Source organism: Oncorhynchus nerka, linkage group LG6 (genome assembly GCF_034236695.1).
Source record: "Oncorhynchus nerka isolate Pitt River linkage group LG6, Oner_Uvic_2.0, whole genome shotgun sequence".
NCBI lineage: Eukaryota > Metazoa > Chordata > Actinopteri > Salmoniformes > Salmonidae > Oncorhynchus > Oncorhynchus nerka.
This window is the reverse complement of record NC_088401.1, coordinates 23,285,472-23,309,277: the sequence shown is the minus strand read 5'-3', so window position 1 is coordinate 23,309,277 and position 23,806 is coordinate 23,285,472. Positions and strand designations below refer to the sequence as shown.

At 45.4% G+C, this 23,806-nt stretch overlaps 1 protein-coding gene across 1 annotated transcript in view; it reads left to right on the top strand.

Annotated features, from left to right (window-relative positions):
- Positions 1 to 23,806, top strand: part of LOC115131044 (receptor-type tyrosine-protein phosphatase mu) — a 319,957-nt gene that overhangs the window by 258,615 nt on the left and 37,536 nt on the right. The window contains 5 exon segments of the mRNA XM_065019405.1: positions 2,216 to 2,373; positions 5,419 to 5,493; positions 6,022 to 6,048; positions 10,625 to 10,824; positions 23,039 to 23,126. Of these exon segments, the coding sequence (XP_064875477.1) occupies positions 2,216 to 2,373; positions 5,419 to 5,493; positions 6,022 to 6,048; positions 10,625 to 10,824; positions 23,039 to 23,126 (548 nt within the window).

Below are 23,806 nucleotides of genomic sequence, written 5' to 3'. Positions count from 1 at the left end.
TAGACATAAGGTGCATCAAAGAAGAAAATGTATCACCGAGAGCAGAGGGGGGTCTATAACTGCCAATCACAGTTTTAGAGAGCAGAGGGGGGTCTATAACAGCCAATCACAGTTTTAGAGAGCAGAGGGGGTCTATAACAGCCAATCACAGTTATAAAGGGACCCTTTGAAACCTCAATATTCAAAGCAAGAAATTCCAACTGTTTACAAATAGTTTCAGACTTTGCCACACTTACAGGGAATTTAGTTTTTACATATATAGCCACACCCCTACCTTTCATTATAACCACTTATACAAATATCCTTATCAAAAACAGACTTGCTGAGCCAGGTTTCAGAAAACACAATTGCATCAGTTGATTGAGCCCAAATCCTAACCCCATCACAGGCTGCGTACATTTAAATGAAAAATACCAAAACCAGATCTTGATTTAAAATCAGAGGGGGTTTGGAGACCTTGCATATCAGAGCCAGGGTTAGGTTGCACGTTACCTGATATCAACAAAAGAAGAATAACTAGGCACCTCTGTTTAATAACCTTGCACCGCTTCTCTTTTTTAAGAGACCTACTGCAAGCCAATTCTACAAGTGAGTTTCCAGACAATACAAAACAGTCATTTAAAACCATTAGACTTTGGTAGTGACACATTCGTACTGTTCACATCATGCCACAAATACATCGGCACATGGACGAGTGGACCGAGTGGAAAAAGAGTGAGTTCCTGCAGACAAAATGTCTAATGGATGGGAGAGCACATTGTCAGATGTACTCACCCAGCGACAATGTTCGTTTTCTCCCGAGTTCAGTAAAGTCAGTGCACAAAGCAATACCATGAAAATTGTCATTTTCTCTGACAAATGTCAAAAATAGAGGCCAACGAAGGTAAGGGGAGAGAGGGACAGCGTGTATGTATGAGTCTGAATGTGAGTATTTGCGCGCCATATTGTATTTCTATGAACCAGCCCCACTCTCAATGATCTTTATCTCGCAGCATTCTGAATCCGCACCACAGCACTGTTTTGTAGGATGACAACCCTCGATGCTTGAACCTCCCTTGGCCCCTGTGTCGCCCCCGCAAGAAAACACAACAGTCCCCCCTTTCTGACAACCGCAATTAACGTCTACTCTACAGTCTCCCTCTGCAATGGAGGACTGAAGCTGAACTGGCCAGGCTTTAAGTATCCCATCCAGGCATACAGCAGACAGTCGGGCAACTCTCTGGGGCGCCTCCCTGGAATCATCTGTTCGCTGCAGGCAAAAGCCGTGCCTGGGAAATTTTCTGGTGGTTCATCAGCATATTCCCTCTCTCTCTGTGTGTGTGTGTGTGTGTGTGTGTGTGTGTGTGTGTGTGTGTGTGTGTGTGTGTGTGTGTGTGTGTGTGTGTTGCCCTTGCTGCTGACATGGAGCCCCAGGAGATGGCATTAGCAGGGAGTGAAGGAGCGGGCCAGCAGGTATTTAAGGGTGTCCTTGTCTCCTAGAATCTCTCTCAGTTCACCACATCAACGCCCGGGACTGAGATCTCGGCCTGTGTTTACTTGGGAGTCTGTGTCCATGTTGTGGACAAGATGGGATATGACAGCAAAATATGCAGTGTGGCCTCTGTCTTGAATGAGAAAATGAGTTTTCTTGACTTGGCATTATGCAGGTGTCGTACTGTTTGTATGCAGACTAGATTTTATGTCTGCGGTCTATCTCGGTTTCAAGAGGAGTTTTTCTGGATGGCTAGCCTAAAGTTAAGAATGACCAGAGCAGACCTGGGTTTAAATAGCAGGCTCAATCAAATCCATTAAAGTATTTCAAGTAAAACAAATGTTAGTTGTAAATGGATATGAAGGTATGGGCGGCAGGTAGCCTAGTGGTTAGAGCGTTGGACTAGTAACCGAAAGGTTGCAAGATCGAATCTCTGAGCTGACAAGGTAAAAATATTTTGTTCTGCCCCTGAACAAGGCAGTTAACCCACTGTTCCTAGGCCATCATTGGAAATAAGAATTTGTTCTTAGATGACTTGCCTAGTTAAATAAAGGTTAAAAAATGCAAAATAAATAAATGAATGATGTGAGAAGTGGAACTTTTCAATATGAGGCTGATTACTGTATGTACTGAGTGTATCGCTAACTGTGTCGCCCATAACCTTCCGGTGTTTTCCCTTTGTGGTCATCTCCAGTAACCTGACCTTCTCGTCTCTTCTTTTTATTGTGTTTGGTATGAAACCAGGAAATTGGCCAAGAAGCGCAAGGAGACTATGAGCAGCACGCGGCAGGAGATGACGGTGATGGTGAACTCCATGGACAAGAGCTACACGGAGCAGGGCACCAACTGTGACGAGGCCATCTCCTTCATGGACACCCACAGCCACACACTCAACGGGAGAAGTGAGTGTCCAACACCAGGGCATTGTGGGTTGGTTGGTGGGTGGCTGGGGAGTCTAGAGGGCTTTTCACACTACTGAGCTCAACCTCAATTTGCAGATACAGCGTTTAAATAAGGATTGTCGGTCTCAGATCTTAATGCGTTAATTTTCCAAAGCTGTCCAAATGCTCTTAATCTTTGTTTCTGATCCTGAGCCTTCCTAAACCCTGCTTACCTAAAGATCCATCTCTTTCTAGCCTTTTATTTCCCTCCTATTGCCTCTATGGAGATCCTGTGTTGACACACGGACACTGGCTCTAGGTCCTACAGGTCCTGTCCCCTGTGTACCCCACAGCACTAACCCCAATGGGCTCAGTAGATCCACCCCAGCTGGCCTTGCTTCTCACCCCAGGGACAGCTGGCCCTGGCTGGGATACAATCCCCTAATCCCCCCCACCAACAGTGATCCCCAGGCCCAGACCAAGTCAGCACCTACAGCTCTGCATGCTGGGTCAGCAGGTCTCATCACCGTATGATATTCCCCTTGCCCCACCCCTCACCAGCTATAAGACATTAAGGCACCCCTTATTATGATGATATTTCTTAGACCTTGTATCTCTGTTTCTGGAGACTGTAGGCTAAGTAAGTCACAAACTGTGAAAACAGAGTTTTCTGTCTTTCTTTAAACTCTGAAGGCTAGGAGGTGCCACGGTCAATATCTATGTTTCTCTCCCCTCACCGTCACGTGTTCCTCTCCTCTGTCTGTCAAAGAAAAAGGGGACTGGAGCAAGAATGCGACTGCAAACATGTCTTTGATCGTTTGGCGTGCTTTTAATATTGCAGGAGTGAAACGCCATTTCTGCCTGAAAGGTCCGTCTGGCGTGTCGCCGGGCAGAGTGGATGGGCCCAGGAAATGTTGGATATTAATAAGTAAACATGCTCTCATTGAACGACAGGGCCATTCATCCGTGACCTTATCCCGCTGTCTATCACAATATCCTTGACTGACAGCTAGGCCACTGTACCCAACTTATCAAGGCAGCTGTCGAATGGCGACCGACAAACACGGCGACCAAATCTCAGCATACTCCGCCGGCTTTATCAACCAACCGGCTGAACGTTATTGATTCGGCTGAAATATGTTGTATGAACACAGCGCGTTGTCTTACACAAACCAAAATACTGTCACTAAAAAAACATTAGCGTGTTTGTATCCATAAACTTAACCAGAACAGTACATTTTACATTTACATTTGAGTAATTTAGCAGATGTCTCAGGTTTTTGACATTAGTCCACTTGTTAAATTTACTGTGTCAGGGAACAGGCTGCATTGTTTGATTCCTTCAGATTTTCAAATCAGAAGTTTACATACACTTAGGTTGGAGTCATTAAAACTTGTTTTTCAACCACTCCACAAATGTCTTGTTAACAAACTATAGTTTTGGCAAGTCGGTTAGGACATCTACTTTGTGTATGACACAAGTAATTTGTCCAACAATTGTTTACAGACAGATTATTTCACTTATAATTCACTGTATCACAATTCCAGTGGGTCAGAAGTTTACCAACACTAAATTGACTGTGCCTTTAAACAGCTTGGAAAATTCCAGAAAACTGTCATGGCTTTAGAAGCTTCTGATAGGCTAATTAACATAATTTGAGTCAAGTGGAGGTGTACCAGTGGATGTATTTCAAGGCCTACCTTCAAACTCAGTGCCTCTTTGCTTGACATCATTGGAAAATCAAAAGAAATCAGCCAAGACTTCAGAAAATAAATTGTAGACCTCCACAAGTCTGGTTCATCCTTGGGAGCAATTTCCAAATGCCTGAAGGTACCAAGTTCATCTGTACAAACAATAGTGCGCAAGTATAAACACCATGGGACCATGGGGCCGTCATACCTCTCAGGAAGGAGACGCGTTCTGTCTCCTAGAGATGAATGTACTTTGGTGCGAAAAGTGCAAATCAATCCCAGAACAACAGCAAAGGACCTTGTGACGATGCTGGAGGAAACAAGTACAAAAGTATCTATATCCACAGTAAAACGTGTCCTATATCAACATAACCTGAAAGGCAGCTCAGCAAGGAAGAAGCCACTGCTCCAAAACCGCCAAAAAAAGCCAGACTACGGTTTGCAACTGCACATGGGGACAAAGATCGTACTTTTTGGAGAAATGTCCTCTGGTCTGATGAAACCAAAATATAACTGTTTGGCCATGATGACCATCGTTATGTTTGGAGGAAAAAGGGGAAGTCTTGCAAGCCGAAGATCACCATCCCAACCGTGAAGCACGGGGGTGGCAGCATCATGTTGTGGGGGTGCTTTGCTGCAGGAGGGACTGGTGCACTTCACAAAATAGATGGCTTCATGAGGAAGGAAAATGAGGTGGATATATTGAAGCAACATCTCAAGACATCAGTCAGGAGGTTAAAGCTTGGTTGCAAATGGGTCTTTAAAATGAGCAATGACCCCAAGCATACTTCCAAAGTTGGGAAGATGGTATAAGGACAACAAAGTCAAGGTATTGGTGTGGCCATCACAAAGCCCTGAACTCAATCCTATTGAAAATGTGCGGGCAGAACTGAAAAAGTGTGTGTGAGCAAGGAGGCCTACAAACCTGAGTCAGTTACACCAGCTCTGTCAGGAGGAATGGGCCAAAATTCCCCCAACTTATTGTGGGAAGCTTGTGGAAGGCTACCCAAAACGTTTGACCCAAGTGAAGCAATTTAAAGGCAATGCTACCAAATACTAATTGATTGTATGGTAACTTCTGACCCATTGGGAATATGATGAAATAAATAAAAGCTGAAATAAATCATTCTCTCTATTTTTATTCTGACATTTCACATTCTTACAATAAAGTGGTGATCCTAACTGACCTAAGACCTAACTGATCCTAACTGACCTAATCATTACTAGGATTAAATGTCAGGAATTGTGAAAAACAGAGTTTAAATGTATTTGGCTAAGGTGTATGTAAACTTCCGACTTCAACTGTGTACTATTACTTCTTCCTTCACTAATATATTGACCATTCTGTTTGACTGCTCTCTCTCTTGCTAAAAGCCATTTCCTCGCCCTCGTCATTCACCATGAAGACTAACACACTCAGCACGTCTGTACCCACCTCCTACTATCCAGGTAAACTACCTCTTCAAACTCCTTTTAACACTAATACCACCTTCTTTGACCTCTTATGACCCTTGATCTCCGAGTGACCCCTTTGTTTGGTAAACGTTCTGCTTGATCTAACGGTGGCCTGCAAAACACTGTAATGATGCCTGTTCTCTTTTTGCCTGCAGTTTTAATTGCTCTATAGCGTTTGCACTTCAGCATTCTATTTCCGGCACCTACTTGGGAGAACCATATTTAGCCATATTGGTAGATCGATTTGAAGTAATAATGAAATTCAATGGATTTTGTTGGACATGATATTAAACTGACTTAGTTATAATCTCTCATATTGTTACTTATGAGCTATTTATGCTGTTCTTCCATAGGGGGTGTGGGGGGGGGTTCTTTGCCTCTCTTGTTGACTGTAATAACAATTTACTGCTCTGCTATACTGTTGCTGTCTCACCTGAGGGGAGAGCACGTCACCCTATTCACTGCTATATTCTCTTTTCTTTGTTAACCCCCTACTCTGCACTGGTTTTGGGGTGTGGGCAGATCCCTTTGTGCCAACCGCTATCTTGGGTGAGAAAACATTCTTTATTTTTTTCCTACAATACATTTCTTATGCTTACAGACCAACTAAGAGATAGCATACTCTAAAATAGACCAGGTGCTGTGCATTTGAGGGAAGGGGAGGGGGAGAGAAGAGAGAGAGAGAGAGTCAGAGTAATTTGGACTGTTTTTTTTTCTTCCTGATAATGGCTTTCACACATTCATACCTGCCTGCTTTTCTTCTTTATGTCAGACCAGAAGGTTTTGTTTCTTTCTAATCAAGCTGAGGTTGGCTAATTCACTCCATCCCATCCGCATTCCGTGTCGTGCGTGTGACGTCACGTATGTCTATGACCTCTCATATGCATGGACAGACAATGTGGACTGGATGAGGGGGAGTGGCACAGCAAACAAACTGAAAACATGCATACAAACAGACAAAGTAGTTCCCATCGCCATAGCAGAAAGAAGTTCCCATCGCCATAGCAGAAAGAAGTTCCCATCGCCATAGCAGAAAGTAGTTCCCATCCCCATAGCAGAAAGAAGTTCCCATCGCCATAGCAGAAAGTAGTTCCCATCGCCATAGCAGAAAGAAGTTCCCATCGCCATAGCAGAAAGAAGTTCCCATCGCCATAGCAGAAAGAAGTTCCCAATACCATAGCAGAAAGTAGTTCCCATCGCCATAGCAGAAAGAAGTTCCCATCGCCATAGCAGAAAGTAGTTCCCATCGCCATAGCAGAAAGTAGTTCCCATCGCCATAGCAGAAAGTAGTTCCCATCGCCATAGCAGAAAGTAGTTCCCATCGCCATAGCAGAGAGTAGTTCCCATCCCCATAGCAGAAAGAAGTATCCATCGCCATAGCAGAAAGTTGTTCCCATCGCCATAGCAGAAAGTAGTTCCCAACCCCAAAGCAGAAATTAGTTCCCATCGCCAAAGCAGAAATTAGTTCCCATCGCCATAGCAGAAAGTAGTTCCCAACCCCAAAGCAGAAATTAGTTCCCATTGCCATAGCAGAAAGTTGTTCCCAACCCCATAGCAGAAAGTAGTTCCCATCGCCAGAGCAAAAAGTAGTTCCAATCGCCAGAGCAGAAATTAGTTCCCAACGCTATAGCAGAAATTAGTTCCCAACCCCATAGCAGAAAGTAGTGCCCATCGCTATAGCAGAAAGAAGTTCCCATCGCCATAGCAGAAAGTAGTTCCCATCCCCATAGCAGAAAGTAGTGCCCATCGCTATAGCAGAAAGAAGTTCCCATCGCCATAGCAGAAAGTAGTTCCCATCGCCATAGCAGAAAGTCGTTCCCATCGCCATAGCAGAAAGTCGTTCCCATCGCCATAGCAGAAAGAAGTTCCCATCGCCATAGCAGAAAGAAGTTCCCATCCCCATAGTAGAAAGTAGTTCCCATCGCCATAGCAGAATGTAGTTCCCATCCCCATAGCAGAAAGTAGTTCCCATAGCAGAAAGAAGTTCCCATCCCCATAGCAGAAAGTAGTTCCCATCGCCATAGCAGAAAGTAGTTCCCATAGCAGAAAGAAGTTCCCATCCCCATAGCAGAAAGTAGTTCCCATCCCCATAGCAGAAAGTAGTGCCCATCGCTATAGCAGAAAGAAGTTCCCATCGCCATAGCAGAAAGTAGTTCCCATCGGCATAGCAGAAAGTCGTTCCCATCGCCATAGCAGAAAGTCGTTCCCATCGCCATAGCAGAAAGAAGTTCCCATCGCCATAGCAGAAAGAAGTTCCCATCCCCATAGCAGAAAGTAGTTCCCATCGCCATAGCAGAAAGTAGTTCCCATCCCCATAGCAGAAAGAAGTTCCCATCCCCATAGCAGAAAGAAGTTCCCATCCCCATAGCAGAAAGTAGTTCCCATCGCCATAGCAGAAAGTAGTTCCCATCCCCATAGCAGAAAGTAGTTCCCATAGCAGAAAGAAGTTCCCATCCCCATAGCAAAAAGTAGTTCCCATCGCCATAGCAGAAAGTAGTTCCCATAGCAGAAAGAAGTTCCCATCCCCATAGCAGAAAGTAGTTCCCATCGCCATAGCAGAAAGTAGTTCCCATCGCCATAGCAGAAAGTAGTTCCCATCGCCATAGCAGAAAGTAGTTCCCATCGCCATAGCAGAAAGTAGTTCCCATCCCCATAGCAGAAAGTAGTTCCCATAGCAGAAAGAAGTTCCCATCCCTATAGCAGAAAGTAGTTCCCATCGCCATAGCAGAAAGTAGTTCCCATCGCCATAGCAGAAAGTAGTTCCCATCCCCATAGCAGAAAGTAGTTCCCATCCCCATAGCAGAAAGTAGTTCCCATCGCCATAGCAGAAAGTAGTTCCCATCCCCATAGCAGAAAGTAGTTCCCATTGCCATAGCAGAAAGTAGTTCCCATCCCCATAGCAGAAAGTAGTTCCCATCCCCATAGCAGAAAGTAGTTCCCATCCCCATAGCAGAAAGTAGTTCCCATCGCCATAGCAGAAAGAAGTTCCCATCCCCATAGCAGAAAGTACTTCCCATCGCCATAGCAGAAAGTACTTCCCATCGCCATAGCAGAAAGTACTTCCCATCACCATAGCAGAAAGTAGTTCCCATCGCCATAGCAGAAAGTTGTTCCCATCGCCATAGCAGAAAGTAGTTCCCATCGCCATAGCAGAAAGTAGTTCCCATCCCCATAGCAGAAAGTAGTTCCCATCGCCATAGCAGAAAGAAGTTCCCATCGCCATAGCAATGACCATATAGAGAAGTGGCAAACATTGGAAAGCTCTCGGGCAAAGTTAAGGAATTATCCACTTTTGCCAATGTAACTATTGCGTAGCCGACCCTTGTCAACTCCTTCAGAACAATAATTGTCAGTTCCAACCCTTTCATTTAGAGAAACTTGCAGTTTCAATAACTTTGTCTTGGTAGGTTGTTTGTTGTGCAGCCAGGTACATTAGACAACATACGCACACCACCTGTAGACATTTAAAATATTAACGTACACTAAAATGTATTTTCTTTTAACCAGATTTACACCCTTTAGAGTAGTAGACAGAGCTAAAAAGCACAACAGTGTCTCAAGCAAGCATGGCATGGGTGATATTCTAGATGTTTCCCCAGGCAAGTCCCAATAGTTCACCGTTTACAGTACCTAGGAAAAGGGCAAGCTAGTGGTTTCACTTGTTTTCTAGAGAGGTTTTCAAACGTGATCAGGAGATGATTTACCACAGATGTAGGATCTTAATTTGATCACTCTTTTGTTGCTGAGAATTTTCATAAATTTATAGAAATTCACTAAAAACCCACACTAACAAACGGTTATATTAAGAGTATTGCACTTTTCATGTAGCCTACTTTTGGCCAGATCAAGCAACATTATGGACTAAAGGTTCAAATCCTGTTGCTGCAGGATCATTCTGGCTTTGACAATATAGGTCAAGTTAGTTAAACTGATTTGGCAAATGTCAAATGAAAATGTTATTAAGTAAACAAAATGTTTTGGTTCTTTATCATGTAATTATCAGCATTGATTACATTGAAATGGCCAATTCTAGGTGATTCCAACCAAATTAACACAACCCCAACTAAAGTGTCCCAAATCTAGCTTTCTGAGAGGTGTCCAATTGAACTGAATAGTTGCTTTGATCAGGACTCCCGGAATGGCAAAAAAATGTTGGTGCCTAGAAACAGCTAGAGAAAATTAAAACTGTGCAGGTGCTCATGCCTAAACTTTATATTGTTGCTTATACCCTGTTTCCTTTCTCTTCTTTTCTTCTTCACATTTAACCTGTTATGTCCTCTAATAAAGTGCCCATTAATGGTAAGTTGCCAGTCTGCCCTGTTTTCTCTGGGGTGAGGAGATGTGTGTGTGCCTCATGCTATTGAAAAGGGGCTTGCCTTGGGGGCTGCTCTCCCATCTTGTTGCCACGCATGCACTTGTGTTAGCGCATCTCACGCCCCCCTTCCTCCTGTGAAGCTATTAGCTAGCATGGCGGTCTGACTCCACCCGTGGACAGTGTTGCCTCATGCATATGTGGACTGTGACATACCCCCCCCCCCCCCTCCCCCTTTGTTGAATGGGGGGTCTCACGCCTCTGACATTTTGTGTTACGATTTTCCCGTTAGACGTAGGTACCAACCAAGGTAGCCACTTCATTTGATCGTGCACCCACGTCATCCATTCACCGCCGCCATTCCATCATTTGTGCAACCTTACTTTGCCATTGGTCAAATTCTGAGGATAGAAAGGATTTTATTGAGAAGTTAGCCACAAGCTAGCGTTATCAGAACTGAGGGCTAGTCTAGCGTCAATAGAAATAAAGCCAGCTCTTTCCCCTCATAGAAAATAGATGTAAATAGACATACTGGGCACCATCTATTGAAACATAGTGTTATAATACAAGATCCATTATGTTGTCTTCACCACGTTTTACAGCACTGAAATAACTATTTGAGCACGACGTAGACTTATAAGTAACTCCTTTTCATTTCATGTTTTGTCATTGAATAACTTTATATTGTGACCTTGTATTCATCCATTATAATGTCAACAGTGTTTCCTTTCCTCTGTCTGTGGGGTTGTGCAGCACCCCAGTCCTGACCAGTGTGTGTGTTTGTGTGTCCTTGTCCTTCCTCTGTGTTTCCAGATGAGAACCACACCATGACCAGTGACACCAGTAGTCTGGTCCAGTCCCACAGCCACTCCTATAAGAAGAAGAGGGAGGTGGCGGATGTTCCTCCCTACCAGACCGGTCAGCTCCACCCGGCCATCCGCGTGGCCGACCTGCTCCAGCACATCACCCAGATGAAGTGTGCCGAGGGCTACGGCTTTAAGGAGGAGTATGAGGTGAGAGCCCCAACTACCTGCCTGTCTGACTAGTGTAGTGTCCCCCCTGTCCTCTCCCACATGGTACACAGTGTCCCCACATACCACAGTGTCCCCACAAACCACCATGTCCAGTATACACATATTCCACGTCACCAGTCTGTCTGTCTGTCTTTGTAGGCTCCCTCACTCTGAAACAAACCAAGCACACAGGTCCCTGTTTGTCTTTATTTTATTTTGTTTTTCCTTCTTTTTTGTGTTTCTTTGTTGCTTTTAATGCTTGCCTTCTTTCTTGGTTTGTTGTTTTTAATGCTTGCCTTCTTTCCTGGTTTGTTGTTTTTAATGCTTGCCTTCTTTCCTGGTTTGTTGCTTTTAATGCTTGCCTTCTTTCCTGGTTTGTTGCTTTTAATGCTTGCCTTCTTTCCTGGTTTGTTGTTTTTAATGCTTGCCTTCTTTCCTGGTTTGTTGTTTTTAATGCTTGCCTTCTTTCCTGGTTTGTTGTTTTTAATGCTTGCCTTCTTTCCTGGTTTGTTGTTTTTAATGCTTGCCTTCTTTCCTGGTTTGTTGTTTTTAATGCTTGCCTTCTTTCCTGGTTTGTTGTTTTTAATGCTTGCCTTCTTTCCTGGTTTGTTGCTTTTAATGCTTGCCTTCTTTCCTGGTTTGTTGCTTTTAATGCTTGTCTTCTTTCTTGGTTTGTTGCTTTTAATGCTCGTCTTCTTTCCTGGTTTGTTGCTTTTAATGCTTGCCTTCTTTGGTTGCTTTTAATGCTGGTCTTCTTTCCTGGTTTGTTGCTTTTAATGCTTGCCTTCTTTCCTGGTTTGTTGCTTTTAATGCTTGTCTTCTTTCCTGGTTTGTTGCTTTTAATGCTTGCCTTCTTTCCTGGTTTGTTGCTTTTAATGCTTGTCTTCTTTCCTGGTTTGTTGCTTTTAATGCCTTCTTTCCTGGTTTGTTGCTTTTAATGCTTGCCTTCTTTCTTGGTTTGTTGCTTTTAATGCTTGTCTTCTTTCCTGGTTTGTTGCTTTTAATGCTTGCCTTCTTTCCTGGTTTGTTGCTTTTAATGCTTGCCTTCTTTCCTGGTTTGTTGCTTTTAATGCTTGTCTTCTTTCCTGGTTTGTTGCTTTTAATGCTTGCCTTCTTTCCTGGTTTGTTGCTTTTAATGCTTGCCTTCTTTCCTGGTTTGTTGCTTTTAATGCTTGCCTTCTTTCCTGGTTTGTTGCTTTTAATGCTTGCCTTCTTTCTTGGTTTGTTGCTTTCCTTCTCTTTTCTTTAGTGTTTAGATTCCTTGTTTGTTAGATGTTTCTGCATGGAGTTGCACTTTTGGTCTTTGTGAATGAACTTGTCATGAGCAATTAGTGCACAAAATGCACTAGTTCTGTGTACACACACTCCTCCCGTTCCAATGTTTGTGTCACCACTGAATTTCTCTGGCTTAGTGTTTGGGCTCCTGCAGTTTGTTGACTGCACGCCACACTGCTTAGATCTTACTGCCTCGTGGACACCATCCATTTAGTCTAGCAACACTAAACCGCCATGGTTTGAACATTTGCCTTCTAAATCTTGAAAATCCTACACCACGCACACACATACACACTCAATAAACACACACACACACACGCACATTCAATAAACACACACACGTAAGGGGGATTTCTGAGACTGTGACTTTGTGTTAACGGCTGAGACCATTGCGAGCTGCCAGCGATGCCTAGTCTGTATCGGGAACGAACTAGCTGAGAACAGCGCTTCTCTCCAGAAGCTGATGACAGACCTAACGAATGTCACAGCAGTGTCTTATTCCCTCGCCACTCAGCACATAGTGTGTGATTGTGGTGTTACGTTTGTGCGTGGGAGTGTGCTTGAATGCACATATTTGTTTGTGTGTGTACATACAGTATACACAAGCTACCTCGCTCACCTTCCTCCCCATCACAAGGGAGTTTCTACCTTTTTCAACGGAGGGTATTTACCTGTAATGAACTATCCACCAACCCCCCTCCCATCTTATCCTTTACTTTGCTATACCCACTACTTACACAATAAACGACACAGGAATCAAATCAATAATTCAAGCTCCAATACCCGGGCCCTGTGGTTTGGTGCTACCCTCAGGGCTCAATTCATTATGGATATGGATGGAAGGCTTAGGCTACTAGTGCAATAATACAGTATTGCCAGTCGGGGGAAAAAAATAGTGTGGAATAATTTATGCCACCCCCCTTCCACCCCTCCATCTGAAAGTGCTTCACTTCACTGTTTTAAAAAAAACATTTTCTATCTTTCTATTTGCAACGCCTCTAAAAGTTAGAGATGTCGTTCTCTTTTCTTTTCCTGCTACCACTGTCTTAGGTGTAAATGGTCTAGACATGACGAGCCGAGCACCAAACTAAACTGATCAATTCTAATCTCTCCCCCGATTCCATGCTTCTTGTTATTCCATAACTTTGTCTATGGGAAAGATAAACCAGGTAAGCGAGTCCCCTTTTTGGTTTGATTGTGAAATCTGTTTTTATATCGTTGCTCTGTCGTAGTATTCTAGATGCAGCTAGCATACAACCTATAGCTCCTATCTTGTAGAGTTGGTTCCTACGATATTGATCATAATTCTTTCTTTTATACCTGCTGTTCTGATGGCTACCCAGACTATTTGCATTGGCACCCCCCCCCACAGTTTTTTTATACTGTTTATTATCTATTATCAATGTATAGTCACTTTACTGCTACCTACATGTACATATTACCTCAATGATCTCGACTAACCTGTACCCCCTCACATTGACTCGATACCGGAACCCCCTGTATATAGCTTCGCTACTTGTATTTTACTGTTGCTCTTTCATTTTTGCTTTAGTTTATTTAGTAAATATTTTTCTTAACTCTTGTTTTTCTGAAAACTGCATTGTTGGTTAAGGGCTTGTAAGTAAGCATTTCACGGTAAGGTCCACACCTGTTGTATTCGGCGCATGTCACAAATAACATTTGATTTGATTGTCTGTGTCCAAAAACATGCATTTAAAATACTAGAAAAACAAACTTTTTTTTCCTGCTCCAAATGAATCCCCTGTGGCCAGTGAGAATCAAAGAGCAGTAAAATGAGTGTCGTTCCGTCGACACAGCAGCACGTACCAGAGGTCCCATCTAATGGAAGTGTTTGTAGACAAAACACACTCCGCATTCATCCCAGACACACAGTAAATGGGCCTGCTCCAGTTCAGGCCTGCCTCTTCTTCAAAGGCAAAAAACACATTTGATTTGTTTTGATGATAATGCAGTCAGAAGCCATTTGAAATGTTTACTCCTGAAAGGCTGTAACTGCTCCAGCTTGCCCTCTTGGTGTGGTATGTTGCATTCAAAAACCAAAATATTAAGACTTGCCGATCATATTTAGTTGAAACCAATTGAGTTCCTGAGATCAACCTACTTTGTACCTAAATCAGCCATTAATATGCAGATTTGGCTGTGATCGTTATTCATGAATGGCCCTTACTTTTCCTCCCTCATATGCACCTCCCTAACCACTACACCCTCTTACTCTGTAACACACTGTTCAACATCCAACTCGGTTTACCTTTCATGTCATCATAACACACTGTTTCTCTCCTCAGATTGGCTTCATACGGGCAGCATCTTCCAAGCATTATGTTAATTGCCGAAATGTGCCTTTTGTATTTATGCCAGATTTTGCTGCCTACTGGTAAACACTTGAGAAGCGTTGTGTGAGGTAAAAACACAGTGGATCTGTTTTGCTGCTGAAGCTTTGTCTAAGGCCCTACCACGTTTGGTGCCTCTGAGGAGTGTTTTCAGAGTCTCTGTGGCCCTGTAGTCAGTAGCGTTGAGGGTGAAATCACAAGGGGGTTTTAGAATCAAAAGGGGTTGGTGTCGCACCTGAGTGAGAGACTGAACATCAACAGCCATTCAGAAGCTCCTTTGAGCCGCGGGAACAATGGCTTCCACACTGTTTGTTCACTCGCTTGTTTAGGATAAGATTTGGGATAAGAGAGCACTTTTGTTTGGATTCGGGCCCGTGAGAGTGGACCATAGATCTCATCTCAGTTGGTCTACTTCAATGAAAATCACCTGTGTGATGCTTTGAAAAAGTTTGAGACGGAAAAGTATGCAGGGCTTTGAATTCATTACTTGTTTTCCACCAATCACGTTAAGGCTTACTGGCAGGTGGTGGGAAAACCTGGCCAATGGAGAATTAGTATGATACTGCCAATGGGGTTAGATGAAGCCTGGGGCTGCCTCCAAACTATTTGACATGTAATTCCCCCACATCTTGCAGCAAGGCTGCTATGGATGTTAATAATTCAATATTATACCTTTTATATTTAACTAGACCTTTTTTCATTAGCAGCCAATGTTTGGGTGATTATCAGGCTCAGAAAAAGCATGTTGTAGACTCTTAACATTTCTTGAAACCCAGTTTTGGGTTTTCCCTTGATCTCTACATTAGCATAGAAGTCTCACAAACACAGTAGACATTGTTGCAAAATCTATTATTTTTCTAAACTAGAGATCCAATATTACACCTGAACATGAAAAAATTCAAAAGTACAAATATGAATAGTTGAACACCTGCCAGCATTGGTGCATTTCACGTCACTTAATCATTTTTTTGTGTTCTCTAACTCTCCCCAAACTATTTTGACAATGTGAAATGATTTATTCTTGAAGCTCTTTTTTTTCCTCTGACACCGCTCACCCCTGAAGTTTGACGCGTGTCTAAAGTAGTTTGCGGCAACGTTCTTCTCCCGCCCCTCCCCCCACCGCGGGCCAGTGTTGGACCACGGATCTCATTATAACACAGTTGAGAAAGAGCGCGAGGGAGAGAGAGCGAGAGAGAGAGCGATGAGCGTAAAGAAAGGTGCTCGTCAGTCATTCTATCACTCCTCTCCTCCCCGGGGGGAGAGAGAGAGGAAGCTGAGCGTAAAGAAAGGTGCTCGTCAGTCATTCTATCACTCCTCTCCTCCCCAGGTTGCCTCGCTCGCCATGGCTGCTCTGTGTCACTTCCTGCACATGAAAAGACAGCTGTCTTGAAAGAAACATGGCATCGATGAATAACAAAACAGCGCCACTTTGAAACTCAAAATCTAGAGAGGGGAAATGGAGAGAAAACAGAGGAAGACTAAGTGCCTCAACGTTGTCAATATGTGTTAAACTGTGTTTAATGTCTCTTTACTGCATCCAATTCTGAGGCATTCGAAGAGAGAAAAAGCAATCTGCATTCAAATATGGCCTGCCCTTCAAAGTGTCACTTGTAGTGGCGGTTTACAAGGCCTGTGACGGCAAGTTTCTCCCCATACCCAATGTGGCCGGTAAAAGGTCATGTGATAATGCTAGTCTTTTAAACTCGTTTCAAGGTGACGTCACAGCGTGTATACCTGATTCCCTTGTTCAAAGACGTCTTCAGGAAAATAAAAACTTGATTCCTCCTCTCTGATTTCTCCCTCATTCCTCATTTACTCAAACAGCCATGTAAGCCTTGCCAAAGACTGATTTCTGTCATCGATGACTGTTAAGAAATGGCATATTTTCTTAGGCAGTCACAGAAAATACCACAAATTTAAATTTTGTTATTTGATATCGAGTGGAAGTGCCATTTCTCTCATTACGTCTGGCACTCGGTGGTGTGGGCGGGCAGGGAGGGGGACGAAGACGACATCCGTGAGAGTGGGGCTCCTCGCCATGGGGACCAGGCTGCTTGCCATTATCCACTTGGAGCACTGATCAAGGCTTCTTGTCCTCTGAACGAGTTCTGTGTCATTTTATCATTGAGGGGAACAAGCGTGCGAGGGAGAGATATGGGGGGAGCAAGCGGCTTCCTTGGCCAAAAGAGGCTCCACTGCAGGCAATCAGAGCTAATCAGATCAGTTGTCTGATGGGGCTGAGAGAGAGGTATCGGAAGGAACGTTGGATGGATACGGCTAAATGACAATGCATCATTATGATCTATTTATACATTCTTGAAACTCGTTGGAGAGGCAGCAGGCAGCTGGAGGAGACATTAACTTACAGGAGGAAGAGGCAGCTGGAGGAGGCATTAACTTACAGGGGAACAGGGAGCTGGAGGAGACATTAACTTACAGGGGAAGAGGGAGCTGGAGGAGACATTAACTTACAGGGGAAGAGGGAGCTGGAGGAGACATTAACTTACAGGGGAAGAGGGAGCTGGAGGAGACATTAACTTACAGGGGAAGAGGGAGCTGGAGGAGACATTAACTTACAGGGGAAGAGGGAGCTGGAGGAGACATTAATTTACAGGGGGAAGAGGGAGCAGGAAGCTGGAAGAGACATTAACTTACAGGGGAAGAGGCAGCAGGCAGCTGGAGGAGACTAACTTACAGGGGGAAGAGGGAGCTGGAGGAGACATTAACTTACAGGGGGAAGAGGCAGCTGGAGGAGGCATTAACTTACAGGGGAAGAGGGAGCAGGCAGCTGGAGGAGGCATTAACTTACAGGGGGAAGAGGGAGCTGGAGGAGGCATTAACTTACAGGGGGAAGAGGGAGCTGGAGGAGACATTAACTTACAGGGGGAAGAGGCAGCTGGAGGAGGCATTAACTTACAGGGGAAGAGGGAGCAGGCAGCTGGAGGAGGCATTAACTTACAGGGGGAAGAGGGAGCTGGAGGAGACATTAACTTACAGGGGGAAGAGGCAGATAGAGGAGACATTAACTTACAGGGGAAGAGGCAGCAGGCAGCTGGAAGAGACATGAACTTACAGGTGGAAGAGGCAGCTGGAGGAGGCATTAACTTACAGGGGGAAGAGGCAGCTGGAGGAGGCATTAACTTACAGGGGGAAGAGGCAGCTGGAGGAGGCATTAACTTACAGGGGAAGAGGGAGCTGGAGGAGACTAACTTACAGGGGGAAGAGGGAGCTGGAGGAGACATTATCTTACAGGGGAAGAGGGAGCAGGCAGCTGGAAGAAACATTAACTTACAGGGGGAAGAGGGAGCTGGAGGAGACATTATCTTACAGGGGAAGAGGCAGCAGGCAGCTGGAAGAGACATTAACTTACAGGGGAAGAGGGAGCAGGCAGCTGGAGGAGACATTAACTTACAGGGGAAGAGGGAGCAGGCAGCTGGAGGAGACATTAACTTACAGGGGAAGAGGCAGCTGGAGGAGACATTATCTTACAGGGGAAGAGGCAGCAGGCAGCTGGAGGAGACATTAACTTACAGGGGAATATGCAGTAGGCAGCTGGAGGAGACATTAACTTACAGGGGGAAGAGGGAGATAGAGGAGACATTAACTTACAGGGGAAGAGGGAGCTGGAGGAGACATTAACTTACAGGGGAAGAGGGAGCTGGAGGAGACATTAACTTAAAGGGGGAAGAGGGAGCTGGAGGAGACATCTTACAGGGGAAGAGGGAGCAGGCAGCTGGAAGAGACATTAACTTACAGGGGAAGAGGGAGCTGGAGGAGACATTAACTTACAGGGGAAGAGGCAGCAGGCAGCTGGAGGAGACATTAACTTACAGGGGGAAGATGCAGTAGGCAGCTGGAGGAGACATTAACTTACGGGGGGAAGAGGGAGCTGGACGAGACATTAACTTACAGGGGAAGAGGCAGCTGGAGGAGGCATTAACTTACAGGGGAAGAGGGAGCAGGCAGCTGGAGGAGGCATTAACTTACAGGGGAAGAGGGAGCTGGACGAGACATTAACTTACAGGGGAAGAGGGAGCTGGACGAGACATTAACTTACAGGGGAAGAGGGAGCTGGACGAGACATTAACTTACAGGGGAAGAGGGAGCTGGACGAGACATTAACTTACAGGGGAAGAGGCAGCTGGAGGAGGCATTAACTTACAGGGGAAGAGGGAGCTGGAGGAGACATTAACTTACAGGGGAAGAGGGAGCTGGACGAGACATTAACTTACAGGGGAAGAGGCAGCTGGAGGAGGCATTAACTTACAGGGGAAGAGGGAGCAGGCAGCTGGAGGAGGCATTAACTTACAGGGGAAGAGGGAGCTGGATGAGACATTAACTTACAGGGGAAGAGGGAGCTGGACGAGACATTAACTTACAGGGGAAGAGGGAGCTGGATGAGACATTAACTTACAGGGGAAGAGGGAGCTGGACGAGACATTAACTTACAGGGGAAGAGGCAGCTGGAGGAGGCATTAACTTACAGGGGAAGAGGGAGCTGGAGGAGACATTAACTTACAGGGGAAGAGGGAGCTGGACGAGACATTAACTTACAGGGGGAAGAGGCAGCTGGAGGAGGCATTAACTTACAGGGGAAGAGGGAGCAGGCAGCTGGAGGAGGCATTAACTTACAGGGGGAAGAGGGAGCTGGAGGAGACATTAACTTACAGGGGGAAGAGGGAGCTGGAGGAGACATTAACTTACAGGGGGAAGAGGCAGATAGAGGAGACATTAACTTACAGGGGAAGAGGCAGCAGGCAGCTGGAAGAGACATGAACTTACAGGTGGAAGAGGGAGCTGGAGGAGGCATTAACTTACAGGGGGAAGAGGCAGCTGGAGGAGGCATTAACTTACAGGGGGAAGAGGCAGATAGAGGAGACATTAACTTACAGGGGAAGAGGGAGCTGGAAGAGACATTATCTTACAGGGGAAGAGGCAGCAGGCAGCTCGAAGAGACATTAACTTACAGGGGAAGAGGGAGCAGGCAGCTGGAGGAGACATTAACTTACAGGGGAAGAGGCAGCTGGAGGAGACATTATCTTACAGGGCAAGAGGCAGCAGGCAGCTGGAGGAGACATTAACTTACAGGGGGAATATGCAGTAGGCAGCTGGAGGAGACATTAACTTACAGGGGGAAGAGGGAGATAGAGGAGACATTAACTTACAGGGGAAGAGGGAGCTGGAGGAGACATTAACTTACAGGGGAAGATGGAGATAAAGGAGACATTAACTTACAGGGGAAGAGGGAGCTGGAGGAGACATTAACTTACAGGGGAAGAGGGAGCTGGAGGAGACTAACTTACAGGGGGAAGAGGGAGCTGGAGGAGACATTAACTTACAGGGGAAGAGGCAGCTGGAGGAGACATTAACTTACAGGGGGAGGAGGCAGTAGGCAGCTGGAGGAGACATTAACTTACAGGGGGAAGAGGGAGCTGGAGGAGACATTAACTTACAGGGGGAAGAGGGAGCTGGAGGAGACATTATCTTACAGGGGGAAGAGGCAGTAGGCAGCTGGAGGAGACATTAACTTACAGGGGGAAGAGGGAGCTGGAGGAGACATTAACTTACAGGGGGAAGAGGGAGCTGGAGGAGACATTATCTTACAGGGGAAGAGGCAGCAGGCAGCTGGAGGAGACATTAACTTACAGGGGGAAGAGGGAGCTGGACGAGACATTAACTTACAGGGGAAGAGGCAGCTGGAGGAGGCATTAACTTACAGGGGAAGAGGGAGCAGGCAGCTGGAGGAGGCATTAACTTACAGGGGAAGAGGGAGCAGGCAGCTGGAGGAGGCATTAACTTATAGGGGAAGAGGGAGCTGGACGAGACATTAACTTACAGGGGAAGAGGGAGCTGGACGAGACATTAACTTACAGGGGAAGAGGGAGCTGGACGAGACATTAACTTACAGGGGAAGAGGGAGCTGGACGAGACATTAACTTACAGGGGAAGAGGCAGCTGGAGGAGGCATTAACTTACAGGGGGAAGAGGCAGCTGGAGGAGGCATTAACTTACAGGGGGAAGAGGCAGATAGAGGAGACATTAACTTACAGGGGAAGAGGGAGCTGGAAGAGACATTAACTTACAGGGGGAAGAGGGAGCTGGAGGAGACATTATCTTACAGGGGAAGAGGCAGCAGGCAGCTCGAAGAGACATTAACTTACAGGGGAAGAGGGAGCAGGCAGCTGGAGGAGACATTAACTTACAGGGGAAGAGGCAGCTGGAGGAGACATTATCTTACAGGGCAAGAGGCAGCAGGCAGCTGGAGGAGACATTAACTTACAGGGGGAATATGCAGTAGGCAGCTGGAGGAGACATTAACTTACAGGGGGAAGAGGGAGATAGAGGAGACATTAACTTACAGGGGAAGAGGGAGCTGGAGGAGACATTAACTTACAGGGGAAGATGGAGATAAAGGAGACATTAACTTACAGGGGAAGAGGGAGCTGGAGGAGACATTAACTTACAGGGGAAGAGGGAGCTGGAGGAGACTAACTTACAGGGGGAAGAGGAAGCTGGAGGAGACATTAACTTACAGGGGAAGAGGCAGCTGGAGGAGACATTAACTTACAGGGGGAAGAGGCAGTAGGCAGCTGGAGGAGACATTAACTTACAGGGGGAAGAGGGAGCTGGAGGAGACATTAACTTACAGGGGGAAGAGGGAGCTGGAGGAGACATTATCTTACAGGGGGAAGAGGCAGTAGGCAGCTGGAGGAGACATTAACTTACAGGGGGAAGAGGGAGCTGGAGGAGACATTAACTTACAGGGGGAAGAGGGAGCTGGAGGAGACATTATCTTACAGGGGAAGAGGCAGCAGGCAGCTGGAGGAGACATTAACTTACAGGGGGAAGATGCAGTAGGCAGCTGGAGGAGACATTAACTTACAGGGGGAAGAGGGAGCTGGACGAGACATTAACTTACAGGGGAAGAGGCAGCTGGAGGAGGCATTAACTTACAGTGGAAGAGGGAGCAGGCAGCTGGAGGAGGCATTAACTTACAGGGGAAGAGGGAGCAGGCAGCTGGAGGAGGCATTAACTTACAGGGGAAGAGGGAGCTGGACGAGACATTAACTTACAGGGGAAGAGGGAGCTGGACGAGACATTAACTTACAGGGGAAGAGGGAGCTGGACGAGACATTAACTTACAGGGGAAGAGGGAGCTGGACGAGACATTAACTTACAGGGGAAGAGGCAGCTGGAGGAGGCATTAACTTACAGGGGAAGAGGGAGCTGGAGGAGACATTAACTTACAGGGGAAGAGGGAGCTGGACGAGACATTAACTTACAGGGGAAGAGGGAGCTGGACGAGACATTAACTTACAGGGGAAGAGGGAGCTGGACGAGACATTAACTTACAGGGGAAGAGGGAGCTGGACGAGACATTAACTTACAGGGGAAGGGGGAGCAGGCAGCTGGAGGAGACATTAACTTACAGGGGAAAAGGGAGCTGGAGGAGACTAACTTACAGGGGGAAGAGGGAGCTGGAGGAGACATTAACTTACAGGGGAAGAGGGAGCTGGAGGAGACATTAACTTACAGGGGAAGAGGGAGCAGGCAGCTGGAGGAGACATTAACTTACAGGGGGAAGAGGCAGCTGGAGGAGACATTAACTTACAGGGGAAAAGGGAGCTGGAGGAGGCATTAACTTACAGGGGGAAGAGGGAGCTGGAGGAGACATTAACTTACAGGGGGAAGAGGGAGCAGCTAGCTGGAGGAGACATTAACTTACAGGGGGAAGAGGCAGCTGGAGGAGACATTAACTTACAGGGGGAAGAGGGAGCTGGAGGAGACATTATCTTACAGGGGAAGAGGGAGCAGGCAGCTGCCTCACCAGCACCACTCCAGTGCTGATGTTTATTTTAATAATTAGTCCTAATTGCGTGTCCCGGTGCGAGATCAGAATGGCAAAAAACTAATATGATACATTTTTCATGAGGTGCTCTGCTCGGGCAGAGTAGGGTTTTATCAGCCCAGTGTCTATATGTGGTTATTTTTATTCTATTTCATCTCATGTTATTTTTCGGGGGAACTAGTCCTTTAGAGGAGTATGTTGGTACAGTTTGTGCTGGACTGGTGTTCTACCTCGGTGAGGACGATTCTGATTGGCTTACAGCACCAGCGTAATGGGCACCTTTTCTGAAAAGGTTCCCAGAAGGCTATTTTCCTGCCTCCTTTCATGTCTAATAATGATGTGGATAGATATATATCTCTATTTTTAATAATGTGTCTCCTCTTTTGACCCGACAGGATCTGCCGCTGGGTTGTCATTTAAAGAGCTGACCTCCTAACCCTTTGGACCTTTCATGTCTTCTCTTTCTTTCTCTCAATTCAATTTAAGGGGCTTTATTGGCATGGGAACACACATGTTTACATTGCCAAAGCAAGTGAAATAGATCATAAACAAAAGGACAAAAATTGAAATGAACAGTAAACACTCACAAAAGTTTTTTTTTAAATAGACATTTCAAATGTCATATGTCTATCAACAGTATTGTAATGATGTGCAAATAGTTGAAGTATGAAAGGGAAAATAAATAAACATAAATATAGGTTGTATTTACAATCTCTCTCTCTCTTTTTTTTCTCCACAGAGCTTCTTTGAAGGACAGTCTGCACCATGGGACTCTGCCAAGAAAGACGAGAACAGGATGAAGAACCGATACGGAAACATCATTGCATGTGGGTACAAATGTTATGTCACCAGTATTTGTTGTTGTCATTCAATCCCCTAATGGTTAGATATGGATTTGTGAACATTATTGTGAAAAATGTCATTGATATATTGTATGTTATTGTAAAGCTACATAAAGATAGGATCATATGAAACATGTGTCTTGAAGCTATGATCCTCATTCCAAACCACGTTGAATGTGCATGTGGATACATCACAGGCGGTCCTAATTGACTTGGCAATTATGAAAATGAGCCTTGACATGGCCTAGGGTTCCATCTTTCTCTACAGAACCATTTCACACATTTATTTTTTCCCCATCGGCCTACTCCGATACACACACACACACACACACACACACACACACACATACACACACACAACCCCATCAGTAATGAGGTGACCGCCCCAGTTAATTCCATGTCAATAAGATTCCTGACACTTCCTGTCCCTGCAAATGAGCAACCGACCAATCGCAGTGCTGCACATGGCGCGACAACCAATGAGCTGGAGGGCACATTGGGGGGGACTGACAGTTTTCTGCCGGTTATAATAATTAGTGAATAAATCATTCAGAGTACGTTAGCATCTCCTCTGTGCAATGGGAGAGAAAGAAGGAGATCAGAGGAGTTCGTTCTCCTATCAGTCATAATGAATTGTTATGTCTAATGGAGAGACACTTGTTTCA